Source organism: Palaemon carinicauda, chromosome 2 (assembly GCF_036898095.1).
Source record: "Palaemon carinicauda isolate YSFRI2023 chromosome 2, ASM3689809v2, whole genome shotgun sequence".
NCBI classification, from domain to species: Eukaryota; Metazoa; Arthropoda; class Malacostraca; order Decapoda; family Palaemonidae; genus Palaemon; species Palaemon carinicauda.
The window spans coordinates 201,787,418-201,807,772 of record NC_090726.1 but is presented as its reverse complement, the minus strand read 5'-3'; the positions used below and the strand labels follow the sequence as shown (position 1 = coordinate 201,807,772).

Sequence of the window (20,355 nt, the reverse complement as noted above, 5' to 3'; positions counted from 1 at the left end):
GTATACAATTGCCCATTCTAAGATATTGTATACTGGTAGTTCACACTTTTTAGTGCCCAATAAATTTCATATATATATGAGAAAAATGTGGCTAATTATTAATTGTTGCATAAAGCAACATAGGAAGCATTTCTCTTCACTGAAATACGTGACTGCAATTGACAGTTAACTGCGTTGACATTAACTGACTTTATATCTTAAATCTTAATTAAATATTTCCCTTCAATAACCTTTAACAGACATACTGACATACATTCAATGCAATCAAAGGCCATAGATCATTCTATCTTCTTACTCATTTTTTTTGTTTTAAAACAGCCACTAATTTCTAACTTCTACTGTATATCTGATATCTGGTTTTTCTTAGAGTAATGTTTTTAACCCATAACTTTTTATACTATATACATATGTAGTTTGGGCTAGAAAACAATCTCATTGCATATACAGATGATGCTACTTTCTTTGCTTTCATTTCATCTCCTGAATTGAGATTTGAGGTTGATGAATCCCTTAATAAAGATCTGGCTAAAATTAGTGCATGGTGCAAATTATAGGGCAAGAAGGTAGACTCTAACAAACCGCAAAGTATGATTGTAAGTAGGTCGAGGACAGTGGCTCCTCAATACCCAGGGCTCTGCATTGATAATTTTTTTTTTTAACAATATACAAACCCTTTAAAATTTTAGGTGTGATTGTTGATTGCAAATTTACTTTTGAGAAACACATTCAATGTTTGTTTTTTTCACCTGCACAAAAGGAGTGAGTTGTTGAGAATGTCTTCTAAGATATTCTGTGATCAATGTTTTGTGAAGAAATGTTTCAAGTATTATTTTCCTGTCTGGTCCTCAGCTACCGATTCTCATCTTAATTTATTGGACAAAAACTTTCTGTCTATTAAATCTTTATTCCTTATCTTGATATTAATCTCTAGCACTGTCGTTCAGTCAGTTCTTTATGCATGTTGCATCTTGTACATAGTATTAGGAATGCAGTTAGTTCTAATAGTCTTGCCTTCTGCATCATAAGCCTCAATACTACACAGTATTCTAGAAGTTTTATTCCATCTGTCACCAGATTGTGGAATAATCTTCCTAATTGGGCAGTTGAATCGGTGGAACTTCAGAAGTTTAAACTTGCAGCAAATGTTTTTATGTTGAACAAGCTGACATGAGTCTCTCTTCATAGTTTATATATGATGAATGTATTTTGAAGTTGTTACTGATCTTAACATATTTCATATCCTTTATTCATTACTTCTCATATATAGTTTATTTATTTCCTTATTTTCTTTATTCACTGGGCAATTTTTCCCTGTTGGAGTACTTGGGCATATAATATCCCGCTTTTCTGACTAGGGTTATAGCTTAGCTAGTAATAATAATAACAATAATACAGTTCTGTAATAATAACAATACTTGTATACTGTACTGCTATAGAACTTCAGGTTTTCTATATCTGTATGGAAAATTAATCTTGAGATGATGATTAAAGTATTTGCGCAACAAAAAATATATACTTTGAACAAACTAAAACATTTTAGTTTCACAGAATATGAAAACTTATAACACATAGTGTTTCCTAAACAAAAACATGCAGTTAATAACAATTCATATATATTTAGTGCCATATCTACTCAAACCTAAATAATTGGGTGCAGTGAAGTGAAGGAAGTGAATAATAGTTTAAGCTAAGCAGACAACTGGGTTAACTTTAACTCTCACAAAGTTGGCCTGAATTGTCAGTTCCTAATAAATATATCAAATCTTATTCAACATACAGTGCAGGATACGTCATTTCAATGTGCGACAGTTCCAAATTTACGACGACGATTCCTAAATAATAAATACAAATACAAAATCCACTTTAAGCAGTTTTACCCGACCTTACGTCGGTTTCTACGTTGTAAATAATTCTGAAGTGCTATACTGTACAGTCTTGTATTACAAATGGAAGCTTATTAATGTAGATATCTGATTTTCGAAAAATTATAATTTGGTAAAATGTCCCAGTATTACTAACTCTTGCCAAATATATTCTGTATTGGCAAATTTATCATCATGAATGATGTACTGTAGCTTATCATCCGAGTTATGAAACTAATAATTGTATTACACAGAAAATAACTCAATTATCATATTTCATATTTTATATTTTACTATAAGTGTTCTTATTTCATTCATATTTCCACTTTTATAATATTTCATACTGTTTTATATTCGCCGATTTAATCCTTACATTAAGCATTAAATAGAATTTCAGTTTAATTGGAGTGACAATTTTGTTTTAGCTTTCCTGATATTACAATACCTAAATGTCCCTTTCAGGTATTGAAAGGTTTAAAGGTTTCTTATGAATGGCAGAGGCATGGGACAGTGACAATGCCCTAGAGAACGACCATATATAATCAGCACCCAAGACCCCTCTCCACCTAAGCTTGAACCAAGCAATGGCTGCTGATGACTCGGTGGGTAAACCTACAAGCTTGCTCAAACCACTAATCACTAACTCACAAAGATGGTGAGGTTGAAGACATTACAAAAAAGCGATCGAGCTTAAGTGAGTCTTGAACCCCCGTCCAATAAATCGCCAGACAGGGACGTTTCCAATAGGCTACCAGAAGCAATGAGATAAATGAGAATGGAATGTATAGAGTGTAGTGCGATTAAAACTCCCTCTTTCTTAAAAATTATAGTCCATCATTGTTCATAACTTTACAGTACAGTATTCTAAATTCCCTCTAATAGTTATATAGTAAAGACAAACCTAACTAAATAAAAAGTGCACATGGCCATCACGGAACTCCTTAAAAACTATGAATCCTCTACCTGGTCCAAAATCTGTGTACTGTACAGTATAAACGAAGTCTTTGTTTCCTCGACTGTTTTAGATATTCAATTTTACATCAAATTAACTTTGTAAAAAGTTCTAAAATAATACTATTACTGTTTTGTGGTTTTTTTTTCTATTCTTCCTGCCGTTTTTACTTCTCGCATCACTGGGGTATTTAAAAAAAAATGTCTTTCCGCATAATATTGTTAACTTTAACCAACCCACCCATTAAAAAAAAATTCTTTATAGAGTACTTTATAGTGTGACATACACACATTTTTTGTCTTATGGCAAACTCTTAACCTTGAATCTTGGAAGAAACTATCCCTTAAATAAATCTGAGGTAAAATTAAATTTTCAAAATAGTTTCAATGGAAAAATTAAATTTCAAAATAATGTTAATGGAAAAACTAAATCTTCAAAATAATATCCATATTCCCTATTACACAAACCATAGTTTTAGCTATGCTTTTACGGCCAATAGTAGGTAAGTATGAAATCAGTAGTGAAAAGATACACTCCAAAAGAAACTGACTATATACAGTACTTTGTAAGAGGCCATCGCCGATGTAAAATTATGGTCGGAGTACTTCGAAAAATAAAAAATTTTGGTAAACATTTAAAATTTGAATGTAAGTACAAACCACCGTTTTATATGCAGCGAATAAAATTATAACAGAAGGGTACTGACATGACAAGATGATCAATCATCCGTAAGAGGATCCGGAGAGAGAGATGAAGGAAATTTTACAAACCAAAGTGACATTAGCTACAGCAACATAAGAAAATCTTTGATGGCTAGAGTAGTCAACATACTCTTATGTGTGTACGATAATGCAATTGTATGGAAGCTATATTCACAACAGAAGAATAAGAAGAAAATATATGAACAATCCAAATAAAGCAAACACAATAAACTTTACAATCATGAATAAATTTATGTTAAAGAGAAATAGCTAATGATATGTTCAAGGCAAAATTCACACTGCGGAGAAACAAGCAAAGGAAGTAACAATGAAAAACAATTCCTTTCACGAGACAATAATTCCTCGTAAGTGTGACATAGATAAACGGTGTAAACTGGATTGTAATTGGCCATAACCGGCTAAATCCTATGCAGGCACAAGACAAATACATAACAAAAAATAGCAAAGTTGAAAGGAAAAAAATTACCAAGTACAATTAAATATACTCTAGGATTTGTTCTGAGACAGTCAGATAGATACACAAACCAAACAAAAGAGGAGCCAGTTTCTTCTAAATATTCTTATATATAATCTTTCAAAATCAAATTCATTCTCAAATAGCGATGATGAAAATGTTTACAACTATAGTTTGTACTTACAAGTAAACAGATAGCGATTACCAGCCTCTATTTCATGAAAAGGCCGATTCCAAGACAAAAAATAATGCACATTGCATCCAAAACTTATCATTTTTACCCACAGGTCTCATACCATTCCAAAACTTATCATCTTCAAAAGGGACACTGTATCGTGGCATTTGATAAAATAAGAAAAGATATCTTAAGGAAAGATTTTCTCTTGCATGCAAAAAAAAGGTACAGTGTATGTGGAAAATCCAGTCAATAAACTGGCAGTGGTGAAAATCATAATCTCTGATCATGCTAACCATAAATGTTTTTGGGTAAAAAAAAAAAAAAAATAGACAAGCATTTGACTATTCTTAAGTATATGCTTAATAAGGTTGCAACACAGTTACAACAAGTGAGTAAATATAGCAGAATGTGTAAATCAAAACAGCAAAAAAATCTATTGAAAGCATCATTAAGGCATAAATCATTGCTAGCAAGAGTAAGATTCAAGTTAACAGTATGACATAGAACAACAGCAAAGTGAGCTAGGATTAATCTCCTCTAACGAACAAGTAATTCTCATGCTACATCAGCAATACTCGGTTAACCCAGGGTGACCAATGCCACACTAAGAACAAATGATTTGGCCTCAGAAGCAGATCTTATTTGGGCCCGTTATATACAATCCCACATACAAAAAAAATATATATGTATATACAGTATCAATGGACGTCAATCTTTTTAACATTGGAACAACTAAAGATGGGGGAAGCACTTCAAGCCATTACTATCAATGTACAGTACAGTAGTATTAACAAATTTACATTTAGGAATAGTTATAATTAATAGTTATCTTCAATCAACCCAGATATTCTTATTAGTCTCGATTAGGGATCTAGTCTTAATCACTCATTTTACACTCGTTTTAAAAAGAAGTCTGCTCTCTGATTCCTGCTCTGCTAACTAGAGACACGGCTGAAATTAATAGCCGTACTCACCACCTTCTTAGCCAATCTTCTCGTGAGTCACTGAGTGAGAAAAGGTTTAATGGTCAAGTGGATCAGTGATCCCAAGGTACATAAGAAGCAAATTTGAGAACCTATGATTAAGCAAAGAACTGAAATCCCTCAAACTATTTGTTAACATACCCAATGTAAACTTGTCATATGCTCAAGTTTATATGTTCTTTCATGATTTTAGTTTACATGAAATGATTACCAGTACGAAAAGACCTGAGCATAGCAATAGACAGAAGATTAAATAAAGGAAGGACTTGCACAATTATGGATAATATACAGCAGAGTTGCTACCAATGACAATCACTTTATATTATCTTCACACACAGAGCATAGGAACACAATCGAAAATTACTTTTTAGTTACATTCAACGGAAGAGGTGAAAACCAAGGCGGAGTACTTACATTGTACTTGTTGGCTCCGGCTTTCTAGGTGAAGTAGCTTCGGTCACTTCATTGAAAGAGTTATTTGACATATGACGAGCTAAGAGTAACTGGGCAGTGCCAACCTAAATGAAGAAAAGACATATAAATGATATGAGAGAAATACCATTTACTTATTATTTAATTTGGTCTATTATCTTAATTAAGGAACATACTTGATGCAGTGGATTGATTTGTTTTTTATTAAATTTTAATAGATCCTTGAGAGAGAGAGAGAGAGAGAGAGAGAGAGAGAGAGAGAGAGAGAGAGAGAGAGAGAGAGAGAGAGAGAGAGAGAGAGAATGTGTGTGTGTGTGTTTAGCAATCAAGACTTGAAATAATTAAAGGTTTGTTTATATTTTTTCTTGTAGTGTGATAATGTAGTTATCTACGCATGTTCATAATTTTCTTTTTTATATTTCTATTGCAAGCCTCACTTCCTCCTTTTACCAGCCCAGCTTGTAAATGCTGATTGGAAGAATTGCATTATACAGTATTAGAAATTGAATGGAGTGTTACCGACTGCCCACGGAACTGTGGCAAAGTACCGTTTCTGGACGTTTACATTTTGCGTTATGTTTGTAAGGCTGTGAGGTTTCTTTCTTGTGTTTTCACTGCTTGGTCAAATTGACTGGAGTATCACCATTGCCCCACAGAACTATGGCAGAGTGCCGTTAGTGGATGTTCAAGTCTAGTGTGTGGGCGACGGTGTCCGCGTTCACCTGTTTTCCATTTGGTGTGTTTTATGCAAGGTTGTGGTTTTTATTTGTATGTATTAGTTTTAAGTCAGTTTTTGTATTCTTGCTTGTATTAGTTTTAAGAAATATAGTTTTAAGGATATTTTATTTAAATGTCTCTTCTGTTCCAGAGTCCAGTTGCTGAAATAATGTAAGGAAAAAGCTTGTGTTGTGTTACACAAACTATGCCACAGGAAGTAAGATTCAAGGGTATGGGGTTAACTTTTAGCATCTTGTCACATTATACTAAAGTTGAACGAGTACAATGGTCCTACAGTATTCTTATACGGTACGTGACTAGAGTAAATTTGACAAAATGCTTGAAAATAAAAAAATATAAATTTAATTCTATACTCTATCTTCTCAATAGCTCAGATGATCTTTTCTGGATTACTGTGTTCTGCCAGTAATTGAGCAAGGTATTCTTCGTGGTTGGGAAGCAAGTTTGATAACACGTTAAATTTTTATGAACCCTTTTATCCCCAAGGTAAGGTTAAATTTCGAGCACATTTTGCTATATATTTTTCTTAAATTGCTCTAACAGCCTTAATTTTTGTCATAGAGAGGTCAGGTTGGTCTCATTCTTTTGGAAAATACCTGAATTTTTTCTAAGTTATCAAAAATATGCAAAAACATGTAAATAACAGTGTTTTGCAAGAACGTAGTGGTACGTCCATTGGGGGTGAAAGGGTTAAAGCGGAACCACAAAACTTTTAATAACTACAGTATATCCAATATTGTATAACTCTTACAAATCATTTCAATGGGATCAACTACACTCAATTTATTTTAATGAGGCGCATTTGCACCGACTCGCAGCGGTGCCCTTTTAGCTCGGAAAAGTTTCCTGATCGCTGATTGGTTAGAATTATCTTGTCCAACCAATCACGGATCAGGAAACTTTTCCGAGCTAAAAGGGCACCCCTGCGAGTCGGTGTAAATATGCCTCACTAAAAAAAATTTACTATAGTCATATATCAAGACTATCACAAAGCTTGTTAAAAAGATATATTCTCAAATGAGTGGAAAACTGGAAAAAAAACACATAGGAAAGAGATTAAATAAGCTAAGTTATCAATAAACAATTACAAAATCTTTTTAATAGTTCTTACCATATTTGCAAACATTCAATGTGCATATAAAATGCAACCTAATTCTAGCTAGGGGTATAAGTCGTAGACAAAATCATAAGTACGCCATTCTGTCTAACGAGCTGAAAACTGATAACCCCAAATATAATAAGAATGCTCATACATCTACAGACTGTGAGCTGCAATGAAGATTATGTTGGGAAGTCAAAAGGGGAACAGAAGGAGAGAATAAAAAGAAGTTGACAAAAGCTAATTCAATGTAATATTTCACAGAGACATAATGATAATCGTGTTTTATAATAATGGAGATTCATTGATAAAAATATAGAAAATATATAAAACAGTAAGTTAAACATTTGAATAAAGAAAAGACCACTGGAGTGTATTGCTCCGTTAGATAAAAGTTAATGGCAACTTTAAAGAATGGTGCATACAAATAACAATAAAATTATTTCCTCTTAAGGCAAAATTTTATTTTCTTTTTGACTGCATTTCTTTTTATACATGATACACAATATTTTGTGTTACCAAGGTACAGTATTCTATTACAATACTCATTTATATCATACTGTCTAACATGGTGTTTTACCCCTTTTACCCCCAGGCTATTTGGAACTTTCTAACCCTTAACCCCCGGGTTTTTTTTTTTTTTTTTTTTCAAGCACATTCTGCAATATATATTTCTTAAATTGCTCTAACAGCCTTAATTTTTGTCATAGAGAGGTCAGGTTGGTCTCAATTTTTTTGGAAAATGCCTGAAGTTTCTCATAAAGTTATCAAAAATATGCAAAAAAAAAAAAAAATGTAAATAGCAGTTTTTTGCAAGGACGTATCAGTACGTCCCTGGGGGTAAAGGGATGAGTTTTGTGAAACGTACCAGTACGTCCCTGGGGGTAAAGGGATGAGTTTTTTGAAACGTACCAGTAAGTCCATGGGGGTAAAGGGATGAGTTTTGTGAAAAGTACCAGTACGTCCATGGGGGTAAAGGGATGAGTTTTGTGAAAAGTACCAGTACGTCCATGGGGGTAAAGGGATGAGTTTTGTGAAAAGTACCAGTACGTCCATGGGGGTAAAGGGATGAGTTTTGTGAAAAGTACCAGTACGTCCATGGGGGTAAAGGGATGAGTTTTGTGAAAAGTACCAGTACGTCCATGGGGGTAACGGGATGAGTTTAGTGAAAAGTACCAGTACGTCCATGGGGGTAAAGGGATGAGTTTTGTGAAAAGTACCAGTACGTCCATGGGGGTAAAGGGATGAGTTTTGTGAAAAGTACCAGTACGTCCATGGGGGTAAAGGGATGAGTTTTGTGAAAAGTACCAGTACGTCCATGGGGGTAAAGGGATGAGTTTTGTGAAAAGTACCAGTACGTCCTTTGGGGGTAAAAGGGTTAAACAACCAGAGTCGTCAATGATGTGGAGTTTTGTTATTGAACACCAAGCCACTTAATTTTGACTTGTACAATAACTTTCACTATCTAAAACACGTTCCAGATTCCTCCTTACTTTTTATGAAAAAAAAATTTGCCTTATTTACAAACAAATACAGTGCTGTTTATGGAGGAAATTCTCATATCTTAGACTTTATATTAAAAAACAAATACAGTACTGAAAAATTTAAAACCCTCCAACATCATTAAGCACTGAAATGTAATAAATTAAGAGTAAAAATATCAAAGTAATTATAGAGAAATTATAGGAAAGTCAAGAATACCAATGAATTACCTTATCTAGCGTTAGACTTTGTATTCTTGAAACGTGAACTCCTAAATCTCGGTGAATTCCTGAGCATTCTATGCACACCATCACGCCATAATTAGTTGAAAGCCAGGTTACATCTGCAAACCAATTAGAGTTTGAATAAATAAAGTAACTTAACCTTCAATTACAACAGAGTCATTGCAACTAAGACCTCAGTAATCAACTGTCTTTTAATTTGCTCTTCACCTTTACCAGATGATTCGTGTCGGATATTGTTCGAAAGTGGAAGAAATGAAAGATATTTTGAAGAATTGATATCAAATTATCTAAAATACTAAACAGCAAAAAATTAATAAAGTAAATAAAACAAATTAAAATGTAATATGAGTAAATAAGATGCAATAAAAGAGGAATTCTATCTCTTATCTGCATTGGATAGTTATTTGGAGGATTAAAAATATATAAAATCAATTTAAAAAGCTACGCACCATACTTAAACACCAAAACTAAAAAGTTTTTCAAAAATATGATTGTTTATCTTGTATGCATATTCCATATAATACAGTATGTATTAACATTTCAGCTGTACTCTGGTATAGCCAAGTTCCTAAAGTGTTCTTCCAATATTCTTTATGATGCTTGAAGTAGTGTTGTGTTGGCTTTGTTGACACTGGTTCCGAAGCATAAGCATGAAAGCTTATTTGATTTCAAAAAGTAGAAGGATCATTTTGTAAATTGGTGAAAGATAATTTGTCTGGTGATGTTAGTAACATACGTACAATATTAGAAATGAAATCAGTTTAGCTTCAAAGTAAATACTTAATGGAACATTTTGTAAATGGATGAACCCATGTAAGCTTTCACCTTATCTCGGTACCTAATTCTCTGCCTCTCTCTAGATCTTATCCCCCTAACAGGATCCTCCTGAGCCCTCCTCTCTCCCTCCCCCACCATCTATTCTCAACACATGTCCACACCATCTCAGTCATGAAACTCTTATCATCTCAGTAATCTTTACTACACTTGCCATTTTTCTCATTTCACCAATTTCCAATCCTTCAAACAACTACATTCCCATAATTCACCTCAGCATTCCAATGCTGTTTTCTCAAACTTTTCTTCCTCTTTATATCTCAGAGCACATGTTTCCGATTCATACATAAACACTGGTCTTACTACAGTGCTATAAGTCTTGATTCTTAGCTTGATTGGCATTTTATTATCACATACCCCTCCTGCTACCTCCCTCCTCTTCCCACAGATTGTTTTTATCCTATTCTCAACTTCATCCTCACATCCTCCCTCCTGACCTGTAGTAGATCCAAAGTATCTAAATTGTTCCACCTGTTTCATACCCCAAAACCTCTACTTTCATGCATGGCTATCCTGTTCCTACTAACCTTATTGATCACCATAGCTTCAGTTTTATCCACATTTATTCTCAAGCCATCCATTTCCAAAATCTCTAGCCAATCTACAATCCTTCTCTCTAAGTCTTCCTCAATTATAGCAGTAATCACCAAATCATTCTGCATATAGCAGCTAATACATCTCTTCATTTCTGATCTCTTCACTTAATAAATCTATGCCCACCACAAAAAAAAAAAAAAAAAAAAAAACAGGCCTAATGCTGACCACTGGTGTAATCCAACACTAACTTTAAAGGTTTCTGTTTCCCTAACGGCTGTTATTACTAGTGTCTTTATTCTTTTGTACATCATCTTTGCCATTCTAACACTTCTCTGGGAATTTCCTCTTCCTCAAGTACCAAAACATCACTTCTCTTAATAATCTATATCATTTTTCTAACTAGTGATAAATACATTTTTACATTTTTTTTTTTACCTTTTTGTTTACTATTACACTAATCATTTGTTTGTTGATGTTTAAACTTATATTATCAATTCTTCAAGCTGAAGATATTGCATCAGTGTTAAACTATTTTTAGTTCTTGTTTGTTAGTCTTCCTATTTCTTCTTCATATAGTTTGCAAATGAGTAAAAATAGGAGTTACAAAGTCATAAAAATAAGTGCCTTATAAATCACCACCATACTAAAAGTTCCAAGAATAACTTTCAACAATAAGTACACTTACCATTGGTGCCTCCACAGTCACAACAAATGTTATTACCCGGCAGCCCACGTACGTACGATATAATTCTCTGTTGCAGTTCTCTAAAACCTGAATCAGCTGGTGATGGTCCTGGGTTATCATCACAGAGTGCTTTCTGCAATGCACCTGAAATTGAAAATTGGAATTGAAAAAGACCAACTAAACAAAACTGAAACAAATTAGTCATTCATAACTTGACTATGATGGGTGATGAAGATTAAAAAGAATTACTGTATATCCTTTGTTCCAAAAATGTAAACTATTCCTTAAGAATGCCTCTATTAATGATGGTCTCTGTAAATATGCTTATTTCCTTTTTTCTACTTAAAAGTTGTTTTTGGGGATACCAGATGTGGTTCCTTGCTTGAAGGTACACTCAGGCACACTGTTCTATCTTATTTCTCTTCCTCTTGTTTGTTTTAAAGTGTTTATAGTTATAAATGGAAAATGTATTTTGCTGTTGTTATTGTTGATAACTTCTCTTGTAGTTTCCTTATTTCCTTTCCTGACTAGCCTATTTTCCGTGTTGGAGTCCTCGGGCTTATAGCATCCTGCTTTTCCAACTAGGGTTATAGCTTAACATGTAGTAATAATAATAATATGAAAATGAAAATTCAAGAGGGAGTGGAGGAGGTACTTGAATAACATCAAGATCTGTCTAATTTCCATAATCTGCTTTCTGAAATGCAATCCAGCGACTACAAAGACTATGCAGGATCACAAAGAGGATGGAGAATGCTTGGAAAAGTCCTTAACAACGAAGTAAAAATCTAATTTTCAACAAGTCTGACATCAACACAGGAAGAAGTCAGGCCTGAGGTAGGAAGAATAGTGGGACTCTCACAAGGCATGGGAGCAAAATTCTCCTATATTCACTTGTCAAACTCTTACGTGAAAGGAATAGCAGTAACAATTTACTCTGAATATATACTAAAAGATGCACTGCTAAATCCTACTGTATGCTAGAACACAAAAATCCAAGCGATAATATCTAGAAGTTAATGAAAAATTATTACTTAGAAATTCCAACATAACGCTTTCAGTACAAAATGTTGGGTGGCGTACAAGTGTTAATAGGTAACCTGAAAAAAGTTATGGGTAGGAACTAAAGATTTTACTTTCGATTGAGACAAGCAAGTGATAAAATTAGCGTGTAAATCTCGTTACCCAAGTACAGACAATCTTATCCAGTTTCTCATAATAATCGTTAACTAGTAAAGAGGCAGTAAACAGTACACGAAAAGAAGTCGGCAAAACTCAAGTCTAGCTAATCAATAAAAGATAAAATATTCAAACACTCAAAACAATAATGTATACCTTCTTTACTGTTGAGGAGGACAGACATCCAAGCAGATGTTTCTTTCTCATCTTCTCCCATGAGATGATACGTTCTGTTATCTATAAAGAAAGAACATGAAATCAACTGCTAATACAAGACAAGAGGCCAAATCTTCAAGGATATTCTATTAGTTTCTGAGGTGATACGTAAATTTAGTGGATAAAATTCATGGGAATTGAAACAGTTGAGGAACATAAGTCAATGGGCCATGAAATGGACAAACCATAGGAAGTTGTTGAATAAACTGGAAAACATTTAAAAGCAGCAGCAAATAAACAAATGCTTCAGCAAAATATAAGCTACAATACAGCAGTCTCGTCAATAACGTATACTTACACGATACTAAATCAAAACATTTGCCATCATCCATGCTGGCCCTGACTTGACAAGTAAGCAATGGCACAGTAACAGGCTGTTTGGTTTCATCCGAGTGGTGAATGTATAAAACACTTTCCCTAACTTCACATCGCCTCTTCTGCCATACTTTGCGCATTTTACCTGAAAGAAAAAAAAATCGATGAAATAGAAATGGGGAAATTTCCTTTTTTTGTATTTTTGTTCTTTACCATATGTTTATGTCCCTACATTATTTTATTCAACCTCAAATCTAGTTCTCTGTCTCACTCTTAAATCTATAATTCATTCTTTCATTATTCAAATATGTTTTCTTGCTGCAGATTTATCACCATTGACAAGGATATATATTCTTTAGTTTATTTTCCAGATTCTCTGTTGTCTGTCTCTTGCTTTGCAGGACTGTTGTAAATGTCATTTAAAAAATCATATAAAATTTTTAATCAAAAGGATGGCCTCGTAACCTGTAGCAGGTGAATAGAATTTGAGATAAGAATATAATCATTGGGATGTAATTATTTTCCAGCTAAAGGGATAGGGTACTTCAATACAATGAAATGAATATTGCAAACAAGAGCTACTTGAGATATCAAAATTGCCCAAGATCAGGTTAGGTCAAAGTAGGGCTGCTTTGTGTTTACTATATCAAGTCTTGATGGAGATTCGTGAACTCCAAGTGCGCTTGCTCTTTTCTTATTTACCTTATTAACCCTTTTGCCCCCAATGGACGTACTGGTACGTCCTCCGCAAAAAACTGCTATTTACATTTTTTTTTTTGGCATATTTTTGATAACTTTATGAGAAACTTCAGGCATTTTCCAAAAAATTAGACCAACCTGACCTCTCTATGACGAAAATTAAGGCTGTTAGAGCAATTTAAAAATATATATGGCAAAATGTGCTTGAAAAAAAGAAAACCCCTGGGGGTTAAGGGTTGGAAAGTTCCAAATAGCCTGGGGGTAAAAGGGTTAATATTCCAGTTTTATTTAATGTGAATCATATATATTTACTCTTATATATTAATAAATAAGTTTCATAAAGCCCTTCCCATTTCCCTTTGTCTTTGTTTACTGTTGACTAATTAATTTTTACTTTTTGGCTTACAATTTCTTTTCCCTTGTTTTACTCCAATTTTCATATTGTTTTCAATATACAAAACTTAACACAGTTGGTAGCTCTATGACATTCAAAATATATTTTCAAGAGATCCTTAAAAGAATCCAACTAATATCAAAATGGCCTTATGATTGTTTTATTCAATACATAAAATAGTAGTACAGTATAGTACTCTCTTCCCAACTCTCAATAGAAAATGCAATGAGAGAAAAACAATATAATTTCGAGGACAAAAAGACTTGAAATGATACAATACCCAGAAATACCAAATCAGTATTGTACTGTACTTTGAACAATGAGAATTCTGCAGACATAAAGAATTTCCCATAAAATAACCATTAAATATGGAAAAAAAATACTTTAGAAAATTAAAAAGGCAACGAAAACCTGAAACATTGTTAACTAAAGAAAATGTCCTCGAAACGAAAAAAAAAAAAAAAAAAAGACACGTACCTTCGGATTTTTTGTACAAATAGCCACTCTTGTTTGTGCCATGAATTTTGTTCCCCGTCTGACGGTGTAAAGAGTACCCATGTGTTGCAACGCCTGAAAGCTAGAGAAAGAAACATAATACAATATCTGACATCCACGACATTATGAATCATACACACTTGCTGCTGTAAAAGAAAATACAGCATATAATCCTACAAATGAAAAAATTTCTATTATATTTACTAAGAATAAAAGATATTGAAGTAACAGATTTCCAAATTTTTTTTGCTATTTTTGAGCTGCTGCCATCCCCTGTATGTTCTTCATAAGTTTCTCTCTCAAAACAGCTCAGGATGAATAACTCCAGAATAGGCTAAAATAAATTGTTTACCCTCTACTTCATATTGACCAGTGTACATTAGAAAAAATATGTAACAGATTCTTGCAACGTAATCTTAAATAAACTTTGAAGTAATAGTACTTTCCAGAACAAAATTCTTTTTATAAAATTATCCATACCCCAATGTGGCACATCATATTTAATTTCAAAGTAAAACTAATTCATGACTTTCAATTAGTTCAAATTATGACCAAATGACCAAAGTCACTTAGGGAATGACCTCAATAAGGTAATGTAATGTATACAGTTCTAGAATAAAAAGTCAGTGTTATTGTACATGTCAGTTTAGTCAGGTATTTCTCTCTCTCTCTCTCTCTCTCTCTCTCTCTCTCTAAAAAGTCATCAAAATCATGATTATTATCATCACTAACAGTTCAAAAGTCTGCTAAGTCAAGTAAGTAACTGAAAATTTAAAAGAAAACTTTAGCTTTGCTTTATTTCTGTGAATTACTTTTTAATCTTAGGTACCACACGCAAACTTGTTACTCTTAATAACAATCGCGCAAGTCGTTCTCATATCATGTAAAGTTACTCGATATATAACGATAAACAGCAGTAACCTACCTCAGTTTTTGCCTCAGCAGAGAGGGAGTTACTAATAATCTTGCGAGTGGCGAGTAAATGACGACGTTCCTCTTCTTGCCTGTGACGTACATCTCGCAGCTTCTCGCTAAGTTCACTGACATAGGTTCCAAAATGTGCCCATGTTTTCATGCCTTCCTCAAAATACCTGCGGGGGGAATTCATGATGAAATACACAAACTAAAAAATACAATTAATTCATAAAAATGTCTATATGAAGGGAAAAGGGGTTAAGCAGTCTTAATCCTATGGCCTATAGGTCTATAAATTTACATTAGTTTTTTCTACGATCTGAAACACATTGTAAATGGTAAAATCTATAACAGAGCTGAATTTATGCCAACATTAGAAAAGACAATTTTAACTTTCAAAAATATACTTCATAGTACTGTATTCTTTATGATTAAGATATTTAGAAAATAGCAAAAAAAATTCTTTGTTGTAATTGTTTTAAATCTATACTAAAAAATACTTTTTAGCATTTCTTATGATCAAGATATGTACATAAATACCAAATAAAACTCTATTGTTGTAAATGTTTTAAATCTATCCTAAAATATTAATTACATAACATTAAAACTAACCTATAATGCTATAAATAGTCATCTAAATTATAAAATATGCCTAAGTTGAAACCCCCCTGAAAGATGCCACTAGATTATTGGAACCAGAGAGGACGCACCACAAATGACTAAGAATACGTGAATATGATATACAGTACAATGTATTATATAACTATAAAATTTGTATTCAAAACTTACTTGCAATATGCATGGTAATACTCCACAAGCTTCTGCAAGAATTCAACGCCTTTTTTGGTCTTGATCTCATTCACCTTTATAAGATACTGTGAAATATAAAGTGAAAAAAGTCGAGTAAAGAATAACCTCAGAATACTATCCAGTCAGTTTACGCAGAATATAATTTCTATAAAACATTCTGTACATATTACACAGAAGTCGAGAGATAAAAATCCTATACACAACAATTATTACAAAACCACAAAATGTAAAATCATTTATGACAACCCCCCAAAGCCGAAAACTTTTATATACAAATATGTCAGCTATAATGTAGCACTTTTAAAAGGTTAGATAACTTTGAATGCCTTGCAATTGCTTCCTAAACTATCTAAATTACAATATATACACTGTATTGAATACAGATAATGATATACACTACAATATGTACATATTATATTGAATACAGATTAAAGGTAAACTACAACTGTTGATAATGTATACCAAATATGAATTTTGAAACCTTGACCATGCGTTCATTGCAAATTAATAGTATTAAAGTATCTTTATTACTAAATGCCAACTTATTAGAATGTAAAAACTATATCTGATGAATAGTCCCTATGAAGGATGTCAACTGTGTAATGTCAAGCATTCAAATAATTATTTACACAATACTGAGTGACCAACATTTACGTAATATTAAGTGACCAGCATTTACGTAATTTCTGGGCTCAACCTGTGTCGCTCCGTGAAATGCTCCTTAAAGCACCATTTCAAAGGTATAAATAGTGCTAAATATACTGAGCAGTCAGAAGAGAAATTCACCTGATGGCAAAGGTAGATGACAATCTGGCGAAGATTAGGGGAAGCACAATCTTCACCAAGTTAGATGCAAACTCTGGCTTCTGGCAGATCCCTCTGCACCCAGATTCCAGACTGCTGACAGCCTTTGTCACACCATACGGGCGCTTCTGTTTCAAACGCCTGCCCTTCGGCATTAGTTCGGCGCTGGAAGTATTCCAGAGACTGATGTCGAAGATCCTAAATGGGCTAGAAGGGGTAATCTGTCATATGGATGACATACTGATTCATGCATCGACAAAACCGGAACATGATGAGAGAGTGAGGAATGTGTTGATGAGGCTGCGAGACGCCGAAGTGACGTTGAACAACAAATGCTGTTTTAACCAGCCGTGCTTGAAGTTCCTCGGTCATGTCGTCTCCAAAGAAGGCATCGGCATCGATCCAGATAAGACACGAGCCATCCAGGAATTAGCAGAGCCTCAAAACATCACAGAGCTACAGCGGTTTATGGGCATGACAGACCAACTCGCCAAATTCATACCGACACTAGCCCGAGTGAACAAGCCTCTTCGCAAATGTGGATGTGGGACAAGGCTCAACAAGACGCCTTCGATACCATCAAACGCATGCTGTCCTCAACTGAAGTCCTGGCCCATTGTGATCCGAATACACCATGTGTCATCGCAACAGATGCATGCCAAGATGGCCTTGGGGCTGTCCTTCTCCAAACTGACAGCAACGGCATCCGACGGCCGATATACTATGCATCTCGGTCCCTTACTGACACAGAGAAGAGATACGCGGTAATAGAAAAGGAAGCACTAGCTGTAACCTGGGCGTGCGAGAAATTCTCAGACTATGTGCTTGGCTCGAAATTCACCGTGGAAACAGACCACCGACCGCTTGTACCACTACTTACAACAACTGACCTGTCCAAACTTCCAGCCCGCATCTTCAGATTCAGACTAACGCTCATGAGATACTCACCGGAAGTGAAGTACGTCCCAGGGGTATATCAGAAGACCGCCGACGCCCTCTCACGAGCACCTGTTGGGAAGCCCTCCAAGTAAGAAGAAATTTTCTGCCTGGAAACAGAGGCGTTCAAGGATTCATTGATCCAGCACCTGCCTGCCAGTGACAAGAGACTCAAAGAAATCCGAGCCCAACAGAACGACGCAGTCTGTGCGCAGATCCGGGAGTGGGTGAAAGAAGGCTGGCCTCCTGTGATGCCCAACTTACTGCTCCTCAAGACCTACTGGGAGAAGGCACCCCACTTCACCATCAACGACGAGATCTTGATGCTTGACGACCGTCTAGTCATCCCGCAGTCACTCCAGATGAATAACCTGGAGAAACTCCACTCTGGACACCTGGGTATGACCAAATGCAAGGCCCGTGCGAAGGAAAGTGTTTGCTGGCCGTCTATCACATCACAGGTAGAAGCAACGTGCAGAAGCTGTTCAACCTGCATCCTGCATTGTGACCAACCAACCGAGCCACTCCTAGCCCTCTCACCCCCAAAGAAATCTGGGAAAGAGTGGGAACTGACCTGTTCGAGTACAAGTCGAAGCAGTATGTGTTGATAGTAGACTACGTTCTAGATGGCTCGAGTTCAAAGAATTAGAATCTACCACCAGGCAAGCTGTCATCCGGAAGCTTTGCCACTCATGGAGCTCCCAAGGTTGTAATATCCGACAATGGACCTCAGTACGCATCAAGAGAGTTCCACAAATTCAGCAAAGACTGGGGGTTTACATACATCAACTCATCACCAAGGTATCCAAAAGCCAACGGAGAAGCAGAAAGAGCCGTCAGAACAGCGAAAGTGATTCTGAGTAAAAACCAAAACCCCTACCTCGGACTACTTACCTATAGATCAGCACTGCTCTACAATGGTAAGTCACAAAGTCAGCTCCTTATGTCCCGACAGCTAAGGACTACCGTCCCGACAGCTCCAGCTAAGCTGATACCACAGGTACCAGACCATCAGAAGATCAAGGAAGGAGAAGAGTACAAGAATCAGTACACCAAAGCGCATGACCGCCATCATAGAGTTGTGCAGCTCCCCTGTCTCAACCCAGGAGATAAAGTCTTTGTGAGAGACCAGTCTAGCTACGGTGAAATCAAACAGCAGAAGACCAACCCTAGATCCTACCGGGTAGCTATGGAGAACGGAAGTGTTATTTGACGCAATCGGATCGCTCTAGTTTATACCGGCACCACCGGAGAGTCACCACCGCAGAAGGGTCCGGAACCACCTGACATCCTACGAATTCAGACTGAACCACAACCGACTGCGCCCGAACCACCCATCTCTACCCCTACCAAAGGTCCCCCCCCCCCAGACACCTGCCAAATCAAACCCCAAAGTGACCCCCAGAACGTCAGGAAGAATGACAAAAACAACCCAATAACCCGATATGGTTTATTATTAAATGATTTTATTTTCATCTCAACCATGTCAATAACATAAAATGAACGTGTACTTAGTGTTAACGCCATGTTAATGTCACATTTAACTAATAATGTTTGTGTTTTAATGTTCAAGAGACATTCACTACATTTGTCATATGTTAATTGTGGATAAGTGTTGAGCCTTGTAGTTTATTTGTGTTTGCCATGTAGTGTATTTATTTGATTGCTGGATCACTATTATTTGTATTATCACAAATACATATAGGGAGGAAATGGATTATGTAACTTCTTAAAACTTTTATGTTTCTTAAGGGGAAAATGGATTGTTAACTTTAAATAATTATCAAACAATCTTAAAGGGGAGATGTTGTATATGGTACATATGGCGCACCGTACTTGTTGTAGGCCGCGCATGCGCTTTGAAATAAAAGACAGTTCCCTCCAAGATGTCGTCCTGTCTTGTGTCCTATTGAATATGACCAACACTTACGTAATATCAAGTGATCAACATTTACGTAATATTAAGTGCCCGACATTTACGTGATACCAAGTGACCAACATTTACGTAATATAAAGTGACCAACATTTACGTAATATTAAGTGACCAACATTTACGTAATATTAAGTGACCAACATTTACGTAATATCAAATGACCAACGTACAAAACAACGAAACTTACGTCACACATCTGGAGTTGGAACATCTTCCGCTCTTTGCTCATTTCTTCAGCCACTTCAGCAGCATCCACTTCCACTTTGATGAAGCCAGCTTCTTTTGCCTGAAGGAGTAACGGAGGAATGTTCAGCAAATGATAACGTTGAATAACTTGGATATAAAAAATAAATGTGTTATAACGAAGAAAAATATTATTTTTGGGGAGGGGCTGTGTTGTCTCCAATGAAAAAATGCACTAAAATCAAAGTGAAAAAATGCACTGAATAACATAAT

The 20,355-nt window shown here is 35.1% G+C and overlaps 1 protein-coding gene across 4 annotated transcripts in view; it reads right to left on the bottom strand.

The window, feature by feature from the left end:
• The window catches only part of Asap (ArfGAP domain of ASAP), a 320,942-nt gene that overhangs the window by 35,536 nt on the left and 265,051 nt on the right, over positions 1-20,355 (bottom strand). For 3 of the 4 annotated variants that reach the window (XM_068361129.1, XM_068361152.1, XM_068361139.1), the window contains exons 5-14: positions 20,087-20,185; positions 16,206-16,291; positions 15,427-15,592; positions 14,484-14,583; positions 12,897-13,058; positions 12,539-12,619; positions 11,204-11,347; positions 9,133-9,245; positions 5,566-5,669; positions 5,143-5,172 (exon numbers count right to left, since the gene is read on the bottom strand). In XM_068361129.1, coding sequence (XP_068217230.1) covers positions 5,143-5,172; positions 5,566-5,669; positions 9,133-9,245; positions 11,204-11,347; positions 12,539-12,619; positions 12,897-13,058; positions 14,484-14,583; positions 15,427-15,592; positions 16,206-16,291; positions 20,087-20,185 — 1,085 coding nt within the window. The remainder of the gene's footprint in view (positions 1-5,142; positions 5,173-5,565; positions 5,670-9,132; positions 9,246-11,203; positions 11,348-12,538; positions 12,620-12,896; positions 13,059-14,483; positions 14,584-15,426; positions 15,593-16,205; positions 16,292-20,086; positions 20,186-20,355) is intronic. The other variant, XM_068361148.1, reaches the window with a different exon arrangement.